An 18,447-nucleotide genomic window follows, 5' to 3' on the forward strand; every position below is an offset into this window, starting at 1 on the left:
CAGGTCATGCCACTGCACCTAATGTCAAATTTACATGGGGCTACTATAGTAAAGATAGCTTTTTATTACATTTTTTATTATTCTAGTATTAGAATAAGCAGGAATTCTGTGAGGATTATTTCATGCCTGTGCAGCATTCTGTAAATGCAGAAGTAATGTAGAGTCACCAGATGGTTCATAAATTATTAAAACTATCTCTTCTATTAGTATCTCTGAATATACTGCAGCTTTTCCAGCTTTCAAAAGCATCAGTATCTTCATTCTCTGTGTGCTAAAGAACAATTCACTTCTCATCTTCCTCTGTCACACTTTAGTGAACACTTTTACTGAGCATATACAGCAGAGTGCCTAGAAGAGGAACATTCAAAATAGCGTACGTTGTCTTTGCCTTGAATTCCCTGGGCTGATTTTCCTGGACAGAGTAAGCAGGAAGCAGGAATCCCACCCAATGCTTTTTACAAAGCCACAGAGCTTCTGCACAGATATTACCAGTGACTAAAGCAGAATGTGCCTCTCATTATATTGTGCTGTTTCTGAGAGGCTGAGCAGGTAAGTAGAATCATGTAGAGAAAGCTCTGTAACTTTAATAGTAAATCTCCCTGCAGTCTCACTGCCACAGGGCAGGTCAGTAGAAATACATGTTCATCCACCCTTCCATTCTTGCATCAGTAATCTATGCTAGTTTTGGGGTCTTGCCACAGGAATGTTACAAACACATAGCAGAGCTCGGGGGTTAGACACGAAGATGAGCATGCTGGTAAACACATTGCTTGTGATAGGTCTCATCATGTGTCACTGACCTAAGATTAAAGGAGAAAAAGATGTGGGAGAGGCAAATGAGGATATCAGGGAAAAGTGCAGTCGTCCTGACATCTGAATAAATATATCAGAGGGAAATTGGTGTTGTCTTAGGAGAATAAAATTATGGTATGTGTAATGCAGTGACATTTAGTGCCTTTTTTTATGCAGCATCTCCCTGAGAAAAAAGCAGGAACAAGATTCCTACTGATAGCACAGATATGGTGATGAGTGTCACGTAAATGCCTCACCAGAGATGGATCTCCCTATGCCACTCTAGAAATACCATGCTTAACATTTCTATTGGGTGGACAACTAAATGCAATTCGGGACTCTAGCAATGTAAAGCAATAATTCAGGGTTACATTTTAGGAAAACTAAATGGTTTCTGCCTGGTTTCTTAAGGCAAAGATGTTTATTTGATCCATTTGTATTTTCCTATATTTTCTATGTCCATCATGTTCTATGAAAATAGGTGGTCAGATAGATGAGATCCTAGCAGTGTCCTCAGTATGAGCTCACCCCATAATAGACACCAGGGAGTCCGTATGAAGGAGTAATTTATGAAAATCCCGATTATGGGAGAAGATTCAGTAGGTGATTGCAGTTTGGTAGATGTCAGGGAAGCAGTCATAAGACAAAAGGAATCTAAGCTTCATTAGTTTTGCTAATCACACAACAATGTGTTTTTTAATTACCACAGATATCTGCAATGTTAAAATTTGGAACACAGACACCAGCATTTCTATGATGCTGAATAATGTCACAGTGAGGCAGAGTAGAAGCTGCTCATGACATTTTTAGTGACTGATTGGCCTTGACAGTAATAACACCATTTAAAGCACTTTGTATTTCCAAAGCCCATTACCACCACTAATTAATTCTTAGAAAACCCCTGAGGGGTGCCAGTTGGGAGATAAGTTATAGTATTACTGTTTTAATGCTGGGAATGCTGAGGCAGATCACTGAGCAGTGACAGTGCTTGGAATAGAATTCAAGTAAGAACTCTTAATCTAGTGTCAAACTAAGACCTTGCTGAAGATGAAAATTTGCTGCTACACTTTAAAGCTATATTTAAAGATAACAAAAGAAATGGATATGAAAAAAGCCCCGGTTAGTACAGATGCATGAGTATGACGTAGTTTATAATGACTGCCAGGTCTATGCTAGCCATTAAATGTCATCAGAAAGTTTTTCACTACCACCTACTTCTGCAGTCAGTGTTAGGATGTTCCAATGAAGTCATCAGAAGCCAACACTGACCAATAGTAAACAGTCCTCATTGTGGCTGATAGGAATCAGCAGCAGTAGAGTTTCTTTTCCATTTCTGTGCAAATATATGCAGCATGGAGCTGGGAGTAAAAACTTTTATCTACTTGGAACTCTGCAGATTGCAAGTGAAACCACCTCACTCTTTCATACATACAGTAGTTTCTCAAATCCACTCAACTCATGAGGGGTTAGTAAGCCACTTAAATTTGCAAGGAATTTTTTAGTATATGGTAGTCTGTCCCTACTCTTTCTCCTTACCAGGGAATGGAGCTCTGGGAGAAAAGTAATATATCTTTTAAAGAAAACAGCTACTTATTTCCCTAGGTTTTTCTGATTGCCTGTCTTGTATTGCTGTGACGTTTGTGCATATTTGTTGTGGTTTTTTTTCAAAAAATTCCTGCCACGTACTGGAAGTATTCTCTAAAATTTTCCTCACTTTTTGTATTATAACGTTCTAGGCTACTACTTTTGTAGTCTACTGTAGCATTTCACATAGCATTCCTAAATGAATAAACCTGATCTAACTGTATCTTAACAAGTACCTAAGATATTTGTTAAATAATCGCATCAAGAAGTACACATTTTAAAGTAATTAATAATTTTAATGAGATCTTGGTATTTCTTAATACAATCCGTATGTTTATAGAATTCAGTCAAGTTGATCTCTTTACTTTCTCTTATATATAGTAATTGTAGTTTCGTCCCTGGCAATGGTATGGCCTTTTTTATTCCATTGAATGTTGCAGGTTGCTTGTATTCTGTCACTTTATGCAGTTAAGCAAGTGTATGGAAATTGAGGACAATGAATTAGACAGCAGTACAAATGTTTGTAACTTATGTATCACTCGTATTTTGTATTTTATTATTATTTTTACAGTGAATGCCATAACTCTACAGATAGAATAAAAGTGAGAGTATGGGATGAAGATGATGACATCAAATCTAGAGTGAAACAACATTTCAAAAAGGAATCAGATGACTTCCTTGGGCAAACAATCATTGAAGTAAGAACACTGAGTGGAGAAATGGATGTATGGTATAATTTAGGTATGATTCTTACTCATTTTAAAAAAAAATTTAGGTAGAATCTCAGTACCTGTAGATTTGGTACTTCAAAATATATAGCTTTGGGACTAATATACGACTTTTAAAATCTTAAATATTACAGGTTTATTTGAAAATGAAAGATACTTTCTTAGTTTTTCATCCAGAGTTTTCATCACAATTACAGAGAGCAGACTAATCACAACAATATCAAAGAAAAATATTTAATTTTAATGCAAAATTAAAAATATGTAAGAAAACCCAACATTCCAGATGAGTCAATTCACAGTAGCATTCTGTGGGAAATACATCTACAAAGATACATAGAAAAATCTAGCAAATATTTTGCTTGTTGTCCACACCCATTTTATCACATATTTAAAAAAAATATTTATATGCCATTCTGGGCCTAATCATCTTTGTTTTTCGCTGTGTTTAAACCTGTGGTTCTTCATGAAGCTTGCTTGCTTGAGTTTTCTGTTCTGTACATGTCAAATGTGTTTACATGCAGAGTCAAACTGAAGACAGCCTCCTGAAGCTCAGGATGCTCTCTGCCGTCCTTAATGACTGCACTTTCTTGTCTGGACATGTCTTAAGATGTACTATTCTTTAAACCAGAAATAAATCAATGAAAGTGTGTCTCAGAATGTATTTCCTTTATCTAAATCTAAGCATACAACTGTTCTTTAATTCTAAAAATCCTTTTGGGTGCACTAAATGTTCTGCAGTAGCCCTTTAAAAGTTAACTTCCTATATTTGATAATAAAATGTGATAGCAACATTTTTATCTAGATTGCCTGCTCTGTGAAAACTTCAGGTGAATTATGTGACAGAATTTTTGAAATTGAAGAGCATTTGTTTCCTGATCAACAATCATTGTTTCCTTGTCTAGCGTTTCATTTCCCAGGGACATATATAGAAGTGTTAGGGAAGTATTTAATTTCTTATTTTATTCTTATTCTAAAAGAATGTTTTATTTTATTCTGATACATACACACATTGACACAACTGCATTATGTCACATCATACAGAAGAAAGAGGATTGAAATAAAACAATTGGATTTGTGGAATACCAATTCTTATTAATTGTACTGTCATGACCACTCACAGTCACAGCACTTTCTGAAATAATCATAAAAATTGTAATACCTATTGACTCAGTTATACTGCTACAGTGGATTGGAAAAGTGAAAATTGGAGTCAAAAAGATCAATAACCTCCACAATGAGTGACAGCAACTAAACGGACTAGTGTAGATAGTGTAAACAAAGTTCTTCATATAATTTCTTCAGTAGGATTCAGCTTAGCTCTGTAATTGAGTTCTGCTAAGACCATTTTGAGTTTCTCTCAGACATAGTAGTTCAAGTTGTTGCTAAAGTCTTCATAACTAGAGGAAAATATCAATAATGAGAATAATAATAATTAGTACAGATACCAGATAGAAAATAGAAATAATTTTTATTGAAAAGGGAAAAGTGTTAAACAAAGTGCTGTGCAGCCTGGTTTGAATTTTGCAGATAAGAATAAGAAAATTCTGTACTTCATAGTTTGATATTCTGCTTCGTGGCCTGAACCATATGTGAGGTATGAAAAAAAATTCACTTGTTCTCAACAGCAGGACTTTCTGGCTTTAAAAAAAACTTTCTTATTAAGCTAGAATGATTTATGAAGGCTTTTCACATGACATACATGTATTCTTGGTAGTTACTAACATATTATTTTTCTGCTCTTCAGAAAAGCGAACAGATAAATCAGCTGTCTCTGGTGCCATTAGATTGAAAATCAATGTTGAAATAAAAGGAGAGGAGAAGGTTGCTCCCTACCATGTGCAGTACACCTGTCTACATGAGGTATGTTGGAGAAGTTAAGGAAAGCATATTATAAATAAGTTACTATTCAGTTGTTGGATAAGGAAAAAAGGCTACAGAATATTAGAACACTGTAACAAAGTTTAGATTTACCACTTTGTATTGCTGATGGCATATCAGATTCAGAGTCAAAGGCAGAACAATGTAACACCAACAGATCATCTCCGCTCACAGGAGCTAGAAAAAAGAGGTGGAGTCAGCTAAGTTCTCCCCGTACCGTATTTTGTTTTAGCATTTTGATGCTCCATACATGCTTGCTAACACCAAGAAGATACAACAATTTCTGTATATTACAGAAACATAGCTATTAATTGTAAAGGACTTATTTCCTGCTACATTAATTCATATTTTGGAGAGAGCAAGAAAAAGCGGGAGCAGCACAGACAATATAAAATTTGGTTCTTCTGTCCATCTAGATTGCTTTTGTCAGCATTGAATAAAAATCATCACTGATTAAACCAGTGTGTCTTTCAAAAGATTTTCTTTGTATTTGATTTCTCTTCCCTCAAACAGTGATCCACGTTGAAGTTCTATTCTAAAAATACAAGTACTTTCTGAAAGCTGATAGGTAATATATGGCTGAAAGTTCAGCACTAGTATGTATCCACAAAATCCCATGGTTCACTATTTGTAAAATTGAATGTTGAGGGCATTTGTGCTCATAGGCTTTTAACTTGATATTGCAAGTACTTTGACTTGTGAATTAAATGGCAAAATTCTGTTGCTTTAAGATAATCCACAAGACTGTTATGGGCTAAATAGCAAAACTGAAATTATTTCAAAGTTTGGGGGGGGGGTTTGGTCACTGAAAATAGGAAATCAAATCTGCTGCTGAGTTTGTGGATACATATGTGAAGCTAGGTAATCAGAGAAGCATTCTATGACAACGTCAAATTAAGTACTGGCTGTGGTTCCTAAGGTTGCTAACTTTATTGTGTGCCTTTCACTAGACAAGTTTCTGCAATATTCCTGATAGGTTTCCTGTAACTGAACAGTTCTTAAATAATGAATTTGAAATGTATTGGTCATGGATACACTTAAAGTTGAAGCACTATGTAGTGAGCATTATAACATCACAATTCCATTCATTAGCAAGGGCATATGATAGAGAAGAGAAAATTTCTGCATGATTTTATGTTGCCATCTCTCTGTGCCAGTTAGCTGACGTGACCTTATATCAAGGAGGTAGATCAATGTGCTGAATCACAAGCCTGCACCAGCAGACCTCCATTAAAAAAAAAGTGTTTAGTGTCTTGGGTTTTTTTGTTTACCAAATGACGACTACTTAGTGCCAGTCTTCAGAAAAGATAAAACAAAAAACAAAACAAATCAATGAACATATTGATGACTATTATATAGGATATACTTGCAGAATGCTACTTAAAAGCTGAAAATTCCTATTTGAAACATTTCTTACATTTAGAATCTATTCCATTACTTGACGGAAGTTAAATCTAATGGTGTTGTAAAAATCCCTGAAGTGAGAGGTGATGAAGCCTGGAAGGTGTACTTTGATGATGCTGCACAAGAAATCGTAGATGAATTTGCAATGCGCTATGGAATTGAATATATATATCAGGCTATGACGTAAGTATTATTATGTCTGGGTTTCTACTGTACTGTCAAGAAAGTCATGAGTTCCAAGCCTTTGTGCTTTCATTCTGCATTTGACTCCCATTCCTGATTTAAAATTCTTGTTATCATTTTTGTCCATCTGATTCTCACTGAAGTGTTTCTCATCTACAATGGAATTAAGTTATATTATAAGCATTTTATCAACTGTTACTGGTATTACCACTAATGCATTTCTTAATCCTTATGATATTGATATGTGGCAAGGATCGGAAAGACTTCCACTGTTCCAGATGGGATTGGGATGGTAGAACAGCATTTCACAAGCTCTGTACTCCTTTCCAGGAGTACAGAAATCATCATAGAACACCAGCAACGGCTATAGTAAACTTCCATAGTATATGTAAATAATTCATGCAAACCATTTAACAGTATTAGAACCTGTTACTACATTGTCTGTGCTAAAGTGGCTGTCTGATTACTTTAGAACACAGCAGCGCGAGTGTAGAGGCCCAGGGATACAAGAGCTCCATCATTGTATTCTTAACTTATCCAATGAAAAGGACTATATTCTGCTCTTACTGCAGCCATAGGAAAGCAAAGGGCTCCAAATGAGTCCTCTAAAGAAGAAATATAGAAAAATTTTCCTATGGAAAGCTGATATTATGGAATTTTTAATCAGAACATGTATCTAGTTTCCTCCATCTCTTTACAGTACATCCTAGAAAAAATTTCTTATAATAAGTATGAAGGCACATAAACATGAGGTGTTTTCTTTTTTTTGCAGGATATAATGACACCATCTGCTATTGTGGTGAACATATCTTTCACTTTATGTAGCTCATTGTGAATTATTGTAATGTAGATCTAATAGAAAGGTAGAGGACGTATTTGTAAAACATATGTTTTTAATGCTATTCCTTCAAAGACCTTAAACAACATTGCACAGAAAAATTAATTTAGCTTGACAGTTCCCTTGTGGTATTGTAATATTTGCACTACGTATGGAGGAACTCAAATATTTAGGCTTTCATGTTTAGGTTCTCTTTAGCCACGTATGTCTTTACATCTTGATTAAGTTATGTTACTTAACTAGCATAGTATTATAGTTCTATAACTTCATTTAAATTGGTATGCCACTTTTACCAAAATGTTAATCTCTAAAATGGCAGAGCTGTTCCTGCTGTATGTATCAAAATGAATACAAGGTTTTACATGACATGAATTCTCAAAAGCTATTAATGCCAAGGAAGGACTGTTATTACTGTTTTTCTTATGAAATAAAGCACTGATTTAGCATTAGTGTTTCCTTTTAACTATAGCCCTGGTAGTTGGTTATCTCAATACAACATGGCTGTATTTTTGATGGACAACCTCAACTGAAAATGATTTTGAAGTTTCTTTTCCTTCATCTCTTGAATGCTAGTACTCTGAAATTTTCCAGAGAAAGTTAGAAACTGATTTGAGAAATTCAAATGTAGCAAAAATCAGCATTGCAAAAATAGCAATATAACTGATATGAGAGTCTTTTAAAAGCTTTTTCATTTAAGAGTGTTAGAAATGAACAGGTTGTATTTTCATATAAAGAAGATGCTTTTATTTTTTTTTAATATGGATTATTATTTATATCAGTAAATAACGTAACATCCAGGTACTCATGAAAATGAAGTACATTTAATCTGAACATCTAACATGGAGCTGGGCAAGTACTGCAACACATGTTTCAGGAATCCTTACTCAAAAATTCTAACCAAGCCTTTTTAAGTTAAATGACCTACTTTGGTTTGTCCTCTTTTTGTTCTTGCTTTCTTCTGTACCTTTTCCATTAAGTTTCCTTGCTGTTGATGACTGAAAACCAGGCATCTGAAGGCAGGTATAATAAGAAAATGAATTTGATATTGGTAGTCAAAGGTAATTTACACAGGAAATAAAATCTCAGATTTCATTGCCATCATACCCATGTCCACTTACATTTTAAAATGTTGCATGTTAATAATGAGCAATCCCTATTTGAGGGGTAGGCCATGTACTGTTTAAGGCCACATCCATTTTAAGTTAAGAATAAAATCAATAACGATTACAAAAAATCAATAAGGATTACAATAATGTAATCTCAAATAATACTTGGAGAAGAATATATATTCCTATGCATTGTTTTGCTGATTCATCTGCAGACATGTCTCAGAGCATTCAGACTTTGGGGAGAAGAGTAGTGAAGACACTAGATCTATCATGGGGAATTTTCTTTTGGATTATTATCTGTTGGGTTTATTTGTGTTTATGAGATCACCTTTTTCTCCTGGAACAACTCTGGGTGAAAATGTACCGCTTCTTGATTTGGAAAATAGAATGATCAGATTCCATTTAGTAACAATGCATTCCTGCTAAAAGAAAAGCAATTTTCTACCATACAACAGAAAGAGAATTTGAATGTGATCATTTGGCCCGAAGGAATATTGTGTAAGCATTTTATGCTTGAGAATCTAGTTGCAGAATATTTCTATTGCATGTCTCATGATAGCATTCTACGTTAAAATGTTTGCATTTGTAAATGCAGAACTGACTATGCTTTCATAGCCCATGATCCAGACCCCAGAGAACATTCACATGCTTCTTATGCAGTGTATCAGACTCCAGTGAGTTTTAGGGTGTTGCTAATTAAGTGCTCTTTTTGTCTGAATGTAATCTTTAAAATTCATATTTGCAATTTTAAAATCACCTATTATATAAAATCTCAGTGCCACTTAATGATAGGCAGTCTTGACCCTTTTAGGTATGGGTAGACGGCATACGCTGGAGTAGGAACATATACTATTCTGCATTACACAATGTAAATCTAATTAAGCCTCCCTAAAGTACCAATTCCTAGAAAAATTTGGCATCCTGTTCTGCTAAGGTAATAAACAACCCCACTTGTCTATCGTTCCAGGTTCATGCTGTTGGCTTTGTCATCTATGGTCCTCTTAGTAGACCTTGATGATTTGTTTCTGGCTCTCAAATTAATATTTGTTTATATATATTGCTTTACAGCACAGAAATAATGTTGCAAAACAATAGCCTTGTATTTCCAAATACACTGAGTATTCTCGTCAACCACAGTTGTGCCAGCACAGCAGAGATAAACAAGAATTTAGATCAGCTCATTGTTTCAGTGCCTGACTGCTTCATGGAAAGAGGTGACCAACTAAAAGTCTGGAAAACATAAAGCTTAAGCTCTTTTCCTCTCTCAACCAGCCTCAGCAAGGAAATTCTGCATTTTCTGCGATTTAAAACATGTCATGTGTCAGTGAGTGATTGGTTCTAGATCAGAAGGAGATCCACCACGGAAGCCTTATTGGAATGTGGATATCAACACAAAAGATATCACCCAGATGGTTACTTATCTGCCTTAGGCATTGTCCTGAATGAGACCTTTTTCATTAAAATTACAAAGAGAATGAATTCAAGTGTGGCTACACCTGTTGTTTGAGACAGATACATCTATGTTTTTATAAGACCAAATATAGACGGTTCTTCCCTAAAGGATGCCCATTTAGAAGGGGTGTTTTACTCTCAAGATACGGATTCCAACTGTCCAGATCTTAAGCAAGGAAGTGTGGTTTTAAGTTACCAGATGTGGAATTCAGATGAATAGAAAATCAACCATTGACCCAAAACCAAAATACAACAAAAAGCCTGCTTATGTTGCAGTAACTGCAGCTCTTTGAAAAGTCTTGACTGTACAGATCCCATAACCTGCTCTTTTTTCTTATAACTGTTATATTCCTCCACTCCTCATGGAGTCTGTATTGGGAAAAGAAATGAAAAGCAATTGCAGCCATTCTTATATGGGTCAGAAGAGATATTTTTTTAATGATAGCTACATGAATGATACATGTATACTCCCAGAAATCAAAGCACGTATGTGTGAGAGAATAGGAAAGAAAATAGGTATGACAGAAAACAGATTAACAGAGAAGAACAGCTCAGTGATCCAACTGGCCTTTATTTTGATGACTGCAGTGGTGGATGGTGATTTATGCTGTAAATTCAGCGTCTTGAAGGAATCATACTGGAAGTTTATTTATCTACATATATTAAGCCACCTTTCCACCACCAAGAAAAAAAATTTTCCTCTCATTCATCTTTCAACATAATTTATTTCTCTTTAGAAGGCAAAAAGCAGAGCACGTGTCGAAACAGTGTTTGACTAGACACTGAAATTATACATAGCATCAACATCCTGGATTTACTGTGTAGTGGAGTCAAGTGCAATAAAAGCTCTATTAAGGTCTTCGCTTCTTACTGGCAAGAGTCACCACAGGTAGCACCTAATGCTACTAAATCAGCAACACAGTTCTTATTCCAGCAGGTTAATAGGAATTAACTATGCCATCTTCTCCTCCTCCTAGTCTTCAGTTAATGTGGCTGCATCGCAAAAAGCACACAAATCACCCATTAAAGTAATTTTCATTGATAGCATTTGCTTACTGAGTACAGCACATTAATTAGCCTTCTTTCTTTGACGATTCATGCTAGCAGAAAGGTTGGAACAGTCACAGGCACTGCATATTGGTAAGGAAATTGCATAGTAAGAAAGTTGAAGCAAGCAGGCCTGGTTTTACACATGACTGTTAAAGGTTACCTGAAACTGGTGAGAATCACCTGACATCACTATTGTATTTTATACAAAGGAAGCTATTGTTCTTCTAGTTGATAGGAAACATGTGACATACAATGAAAGATTTTCCTAAGAGTAGGTAGCTATATTGTGCTTTCATTAGATTCACATTATGGAATTTAAAAGCACTTCTGAAAAATACTGGCAATAAATGAAAGGTTTGGTAGAATCATCCCTATGAGCCACATAGCTGAGAATGCTGAGTTCTAGTCCTGGCCCATGTGATTGATTTGCTGTGTAGGTTTCAGCAGTTTCTCTCATTTTTTTAAAATGGAGGTAATAGCACTTAATGATCTACCTTACAGGAATGCTGAAAAATATTTGCAAAGCACTCTGAATATGACTACCATGATACAAGTTTTAAGTGTGTGTGAATATATATATAACCACATTGGTGCAAGGCTATGTGATGTATAAACCCAACATGAGAATACTTTAAAGAGAATCTAATGCTAGAGGAAGCCAACAAAGTGCATTTCCTGGCTTGGCCTGGAAAGGATGCAAATATGGAGGGACATACAAAGACTGTAGCCCTACATTCTCTTTTGTATGAGCCTGCTTGTCTTGCATCCCATCCCCAGTTGGATCCCTTCTTTTCCAGTCTCTTTGCCTGGCCAGGTAAACTAGAAAATACAGCAATTACTCAGTTCTTCAGCCTAGTTTTGTAGTGGAATTAAGGACTTGATTCATCCCAGTATCCACTCCTGTTGAAATCTTACATCCTTAACGCTTCGGAGACATTGGATGATACTTCAAAGTAGCAAAATAAAGTAGTAAGAGAGACTTTATGTGCTTCCCTTGTGCTGACACACTCCATTCCCCCTGTTTTCCTTTTGAAAAATATAAGCAAAAAGAAGAAGTAAGAGTTGTTTGGCAGATATAAAATTGCAGATTACCCCAACGGGTTATGAAAAAGGCATCTGCAAATATACTAAGTCAGTGGTGTGGGAGACCCTAGAAAAGATAGCTGTTGTCTCTTCAGTAGAAGCAGTTTTCTGAATCCTGGGAACATCAGAAAGCGGGGATGTGATGAACAGGATCAGTCACAAGAGCATGAGGCAGAGTGAAGGAATTTAGAGGACTACTGAGACAATAAGAGGTTATCAAAGTATAATGCAGGTAGAGTGAGTTTGGGTCCAGGATTGCAACAAAGTAGAAAGAGCTCAATTGTGATATCTTTAGGAACAGGAATCCAAATACAAGATGCAAATAATCTTGAATTAGGTGGTTGGAGGATTATTTGGGCAGTGACAGCAGTTAAAAGTATTCAGTTTAAGTTCAGCAGGACTGAGTTCAGTTGTACCTTGTGTTAATTTTTTTCTCTTGGATGGGCACTCGGGCCCAGGTGGCTCAGGCCCAGCACACTGCTCTTCCTTATGCTCCTAAGGAGAAACAGTAGAGAGGAGCCAGAGGCTCCAGCTAAGAGCAGCACGCTGCCAAATCAGAGCCTTCAGAATACAGAGAGCTCCAGACTGGTGGGAGTTTCTTCATTCCCTCCTGTTTGACCGTTACACTCACTTTCACCATCATCTTCTCTGCCTCATCTCCCGCACTCTTTTCTATCTCTATACATATACTCTTTATTCCTTTATCTTCCTCACAATCCTGCCTAACTATAAATCTTGAAATTAAGATTTTATGTTTTGCGATGATGTTCACTCTCCTCATGTGCTAGATCTTTCATCCATCTTGTCTCTCATATTTTCTTATGTTAAAAGCTCTTTCTATGTTATAAGCAGGCATCTCCTGTTGCTTTGAACAAGCAAACAGTGCTGCTACATTGCAACTCTGGGTTTGGCTGGCACAGTACAATGCACCAGCAACCAAGTTCTTTGGACTTTTAATTTCTATAGGCTCAATTTTCATTTCAGTTTAAGAATTTGAATCTGAATAAAGTTGGAAGTCTAAATGCTTTGCTGTTTCTGAGCTTTAAGAACTAGCAAAATAATACTTGTATGCGGCTTCCCACTTTGAACACTGTATATTGAGAGCAAGTTTACCTTTTTTAATGACCTGACATAGTGTTCTCACTGATTCAGCAGTGTTAAAATTTCACCTAATAAATTCTAGTTGCTCATAAAGCAGACTGATTAAAAATCAGAGCTGATTTAGTACACTCAGACCTGGGTGGAAGTCAGTGCTGGGGTTTTCTTACATTTGATGGGAGGTGCAGCGAGCAGTAATAGTCTTTGGTTTCTTTAAGAAAAGTGAAACAGAAAGGTTACTAGCAAGTCAAAATTATGGAAGATCAAATAGAAAACCACTAAACCACTTCACACTGTTATTTCGTCTGTGATTGGCACTCAGCCCAAAATTCTTACTTTCAAGATTCTGTTGAATATAGGCCTGGAACTCCGTTCGAAAAAATGCTTTCAGTTACAAGCTCTAAATGTTGGAATGGCTAAATGCTGGCATCCTGAGGGAGGCCATGTTCAGCCTGGGGACCAGTTGTATTCTTCAATGCAATCTTGTGTGGCAGTTTATTCCTTTGCCCGCTTCCTTTTGTTACGGAATTCAACATTACATGAGCATAAGCCCTTGTATTTGTACTCTGACCTAAGCAGCTTTACGTACTGCAGAAGGAAACTCCTCGGTGCCAGATCTTCTCACAAGTGTCTTAAAACAGCTCTAACTGAACTGCTCTTAATGGGAGTATGAGGCTCGCCCAACCTTTTCTCCTTCTTCCCCTACTGCTACTGCCAGCTTTGGCCTTCAATAGCCAATGGAGTTCATCACTCTGAGCTGCCCTCCCATTCCAGTAGTGTACTTCGCTGTATAAATGCCCATATTTCTATGCTGTGTGCATACAGCACAAAGATAGGCAGTGGCTTTAATCTCTCTTGTTAGTCTGAGCACTGTACCACAGGACTGGCAGTGCTGTAGCTTCTCTTTGGGATCAAGACAGTCCAGATCGGGGAGCTCAGATAGTAGTTACAGGCTAGCGAGAGAATGTAACTCTCCTCAAGCTCTGCAGGAAATGGGGGATAAAACCTTTTCACTCCTGAAGCCACAAATGGGCTCAGTGACAGACTTTCTCTTTTCTTAAACCTTGTTTCACAATATGAAGTTGGTTCAGGTTTAACAGATTGACTAACTAAACTTTACCAGCCTGAATCAAAGTGAAATAGTTTCAGTTATGGCTTAAATCAAATCAAGGTGAACCCAGAAGTTGCTTGATGCCTCACCTTTTGTTAATAATGTAGCCTAAAATACAAGCCACAGTAAAATGCTGGTTTGAGTCTTTTTTGTTGACATCAATTAGATCCTTCTCCACTGGAGTATAGAGCTCTTGTGGCCCTTTATGTTGATAAGTTTGTGTTTGATTTTAAATTTGTGTTTAATAACTAATGCTTTGCTTAATAGCAATTAAGATCATTAAATCATGGGTTTATATTTAGGATTAACAGAGTAAGAAGCAAATTTGAATCTGATGTGTTGAATTTGAAAGTATCAGTGTGCAATAAATGGCAATTATATCAAACATGCCTGGATTTTCCTTGTGTATCTGCACAATTGTCTATGAGATAGCTTGAAAGTTACATCATCGGAGCTGAAAAGAAATTGTGGTGAGAGAAAGAGCAGAATCTTTGCCATTTTTAATAACTGTCAGTTTTTTTGAATTGTAGGCACTTCTCCTGTCTATCTTCTAAATATATGTGCCCTGGTGTTCCAGCAGTTATGAGTACGTTGTTGGCCAATATAAATGCTTTCTATGCTCATACTACAGCAGCGACTAATGTATCAGCCTCAGATCGGTTTGCAGCTACTAACTTTGGGGTAAGTAGACTTTCTTTTTAGTAGAATACTAGTGCTCTTTTTTTTTTTTTTAATCTAATATATGATACCATATTAACTTCTAATTCAAACATTTTTTTAAAAGTTGGTCATTTTAAAGAATAAGAGTTGCTGTTAGCTTTTGAAAATTTTACCCTGAGTCTCTACAATCAATCACTATAGAAGCTAAAGAAGAGATGATTCAGTTCCTTATACAGTGAGATGTAAGGCATGTAGGGTAGAAAGCACTGGCACGCATGCATAGTGCTAAAATCAACAACAATCAGTGTTTGTTTTTATTGCAGTGGGGCTTGCAAACTAGCTGCACTAGACTAAGTATCGGTTGCAATTGCTTTCTTGAGCTATGTGTCATCAGTGAACTCGTATTAACCTAATGGATCTAGCCATTAATACTGTCCTTCTTCTCGTAAGAGCCTACAATGATGGACTCTTATTTTTGCTGAAATAATGGCGCATTGTCCAAGTCCTGGATTTAGTTCTCAGAAATTTTAGGAGGAATACCAGCATCTCAGGATGTGGTAGTAATTTTTTTGTTGTTGCTAACTTTCCTTCTGTGGATAAGTGTCTCACGGTGCGAACTTCCTAGTCTTTGAACGTGATAAAAAATAAAGATACATTTCCTTTGTATTCTAGTTTGTTCACCTACCCTCACTGGGCAGATGAAAGCAGGAAAGAAGAGTTCTACATACTCCTAAAGTAGTATTAACGTGAATATATTTTCAAATTGAAGGGACGTCATAAGTCTGTTTAAAAAAAAAAAATTAAAAATCAATTAAGTCACTGTTTTCAGGTCCGTTCAGTCCATTTTTTTTTTAGAGAAATATTTACTCTAAATATCAATTTATTTCTCTTTTAAATGTTAAGTCTGGTGGAAGTACTCACATATAAATGTACCCAGGGCTGGGTCTTTAGTTTGGTGGCAGCATGTTCCTGAAATAGAACTTTGTCTCCTGCTGCTAGAGGTTTGCTTTGAAAGAGGAATCTTAACATTGCTCCATTGCTATAAAGTAAAAAAGTTTTATAGTTGAAAAGCACTATCAGAATATTTATGATTTACTTATTCTGTTACCATGATAGCACAATGTTGCTATGTTCTTATTCAGGTTTTCTTTTATAAGCTAATCGATGGTTTATTATGGAATGACTCTACATCTTTCTTCAAACAAGGCTACTCTTTCAATGTTCAAGGTCTATTGACCTTTGAGTTTGATCCAGCTTTTGAAATTTAGAACATTTTTGCTGGATTTTCTTTTTTTTTTTCCATTTTTCTAACAATCAGAAGTACTTTTATCCTCAGATTGGACGGAGATTAAGTCTTTTCTGATGTTAATGCTAGTTTACCTTTGACGCAAATTCTAATCCAATTCATAGTTCAACAGATGGATAGAAAGACAGTAGTAAGCATCACTAATAGAGATTTGGAGCCCTTTTTTCAAACAATTGACTTATAGGCAAAATATTAGATTATTTTTCTCTCTTGGGTCAAAAGGTATTTGTTAGTGGATAGCTGCACATCATTCATCAAAAAGAACATCTCAAATTCAAGTCCTCAGGCTACAGCTGGGAAGGATTTGGCTGACTGAATATTTCAGTACAGTTTTATAACATGACAAAAATGTCCCCTTTTGATTGATCCCTTAAGGGAACTGTGCCAAATTAGTGGCTTTTCGTGTAGGTTAGTGCTCCACTGAGGAGAGAGAATGCACAAAAAACTCTATTCTCCCATTAGTGCTGATGATATTTCAGGGATGGTGTAGGTACAGTCATGCATTTTGAGAGCTCTCAGATCTTGCTACTTTGCTGCTTTCTTGTAGCTTGTAGCTTGCATGCTACAAGCCTGCTGCTTTCACATATACTGGCAAGGGTTTCTGCACAATTTTGTGCAGTGGTCTATGGAATATATTCTAACATGAAGATTGGTAATTAGAAGCTGTCATTAGTATTACTTGAGAATGGCACAACTCAGCTGGGTATCTCACAGCAAAATGTTTTCACTGCACCCTCATCTATCAAGATAACAAGTTAATCTCCACTTTCAAAAGGGAAAGCTATAACTGCATAGTATTACTTAACTTATTCTTACAAAAGCCACTGTTTCTGAAGTATAATTTTCAATCATACTTCTACAATAAATTCTGCTGTAAATGAGCATCATTTCTTACACACTAAAGGGAGGGGGGAAGAGTGTGAGCAATTACAAGGCAAATATAAAAATTTAACAGGTTTACCTGTTTTAATAAGCCTTGCTAACATATCTTAAAACCTTGGTCTTTAAACTGTATTGATGCCATTATTGCTTTTTTGCGCAGAGACATCAAGCAATGCTTTTCAGTTCCTCAGTACGTTGAGTTATTTAACAATGCATCAGTCATTAAGAAAGGAAAATGCTGCGTAGGAAAGTGTGTCACCTCAATTATGTATTGCACAGCTGCACAGTATGAATGCATACCAGGTAAATCACAATATAGGACAGAAAGGGAAAACAAAGTGATAAAAGATACATTGCATGGCCTTGAAACACAGATATCTCAGACCAGCACTTTTATATGAAACACTGGAAAACAATCTATTTTTCAAATAAGAATGGAAGGCAGCTTTCTAAAAACCCACCAATTACAGGAACCTGCAAATTCTTATGCAACATATTATTGTTTTCTTTTTACAGAGGGAAAAGTTCATAAAACTGCTGGATCAATTGCACAATTCTCTGCGGATTGATTTATCGAAATACAGGGTATGTGCAATGTATTCTATCTAGAGGAAAACTCAAATGTTTTTTTGCGTAAATATCTCTGTGCGCTTTATCTGCTTAAAGAAGTTTTAGAGATTAATCCCTCTTGTGGCATAGAAGCTGAAAATACCGGGTGCTGCCATGAGACCCCAAATCCTTTGGAACAAAAACTTATAGAATTTAAGTAGTTTAACAACAATATTTTCCAATGAAAAAAGTTTTTATTTTCTTTCTAAAAGATAAGAATGGGTCAAGGGATGAGGAGACATTCAAGAAAGAGTAGGATTCAACAACTTTGGTTAAATTAACCTATAACTTGATTAAGTTAATTCATCTGGGAATTACCTTCACTGACTCATGTAGTACCGATTGCGGGTACTGCTGTATTTATTCTGAGAGGCTGACATCTTTGCTACAACTTCTATGCTGAGATCCTAGGAATGTTGAAAGAGACTTGACTCCTCATTTTGCTACATGATAGGAATTCCAGTTTTGTTTCTGCCTCATGGAAGCTCTTTCCACTGAGGTATGCTCCAAACCCAGCCTTTCAGGAAAGCAGCATGCCCTGAATACCTGCCAGTTATCATACCGTTCTGAACTCCCTCTCCTTTTCCGTTCCACTGGATCATGAAACTTTTGGATGATACATAACTGATTAGGGCTCCATCAGCTATGGCTCTCCTTTCAGTTTCTAGGAATGGCAGCCT

The 18,447-nt window shown here is 36.2% G+C and overlaps 1 protein-coding gene across 7 annotated transcripts in view; it reads left to right on the forward strand.

Annotated features, from left to right (window-relative positions):
• Positions 1–18,447, forward strand: part of UNC13C (unc-13 homolog C) — a 228,027-nt gene that overhangs the window by 124,873 nt on the left and 84,707 nt on the right. For all 7 annotated transcript variants that reach the window (XR_008468536.1, XM_054215056.1, XM_054215054.1 and 4 more), the window contains 5 exons: positions 2,948–3,117; positions 4,849–4,964; positions 6,406–6,569; positions 14,841–14,991; positions 17,675–17,743. Coding sequence is in view for 6 of the 7 variants with exons in the window: in XM_054215056.1 (XP_054071031.1) it covers positions 2,948–3,117; positions 4,849–4,964; positions 6,406–6,569; positions 14,841–14,991; positions 17,675–17,743 (670 nt within the window). In the remaining variant the exon portion in view is untranslated. The remainder of the gene's footprint in view (positions 1–2,947; positions 3,118–4,848; positions 4,965–6,405; positions 6,570–14,840; positions 14,992–17,674; positions 17,744–18,447) is intronic.

The sequence above is a fragment of the Rissa tridactyla genome, chromosome 9 (genome assembly GCF_028500815.1).
Source record: "Rissa tridactyla isolate bRisTri1 chromosome 9, bRisTri1.patW.cur.20221130, whole genome shotgun sequence".
Lineage (NCBI taxonomy): Eukaryota > Metazoa > Chordata > Aves > Charadriiformes > Laridae > Rissa > Rissa tridactyla.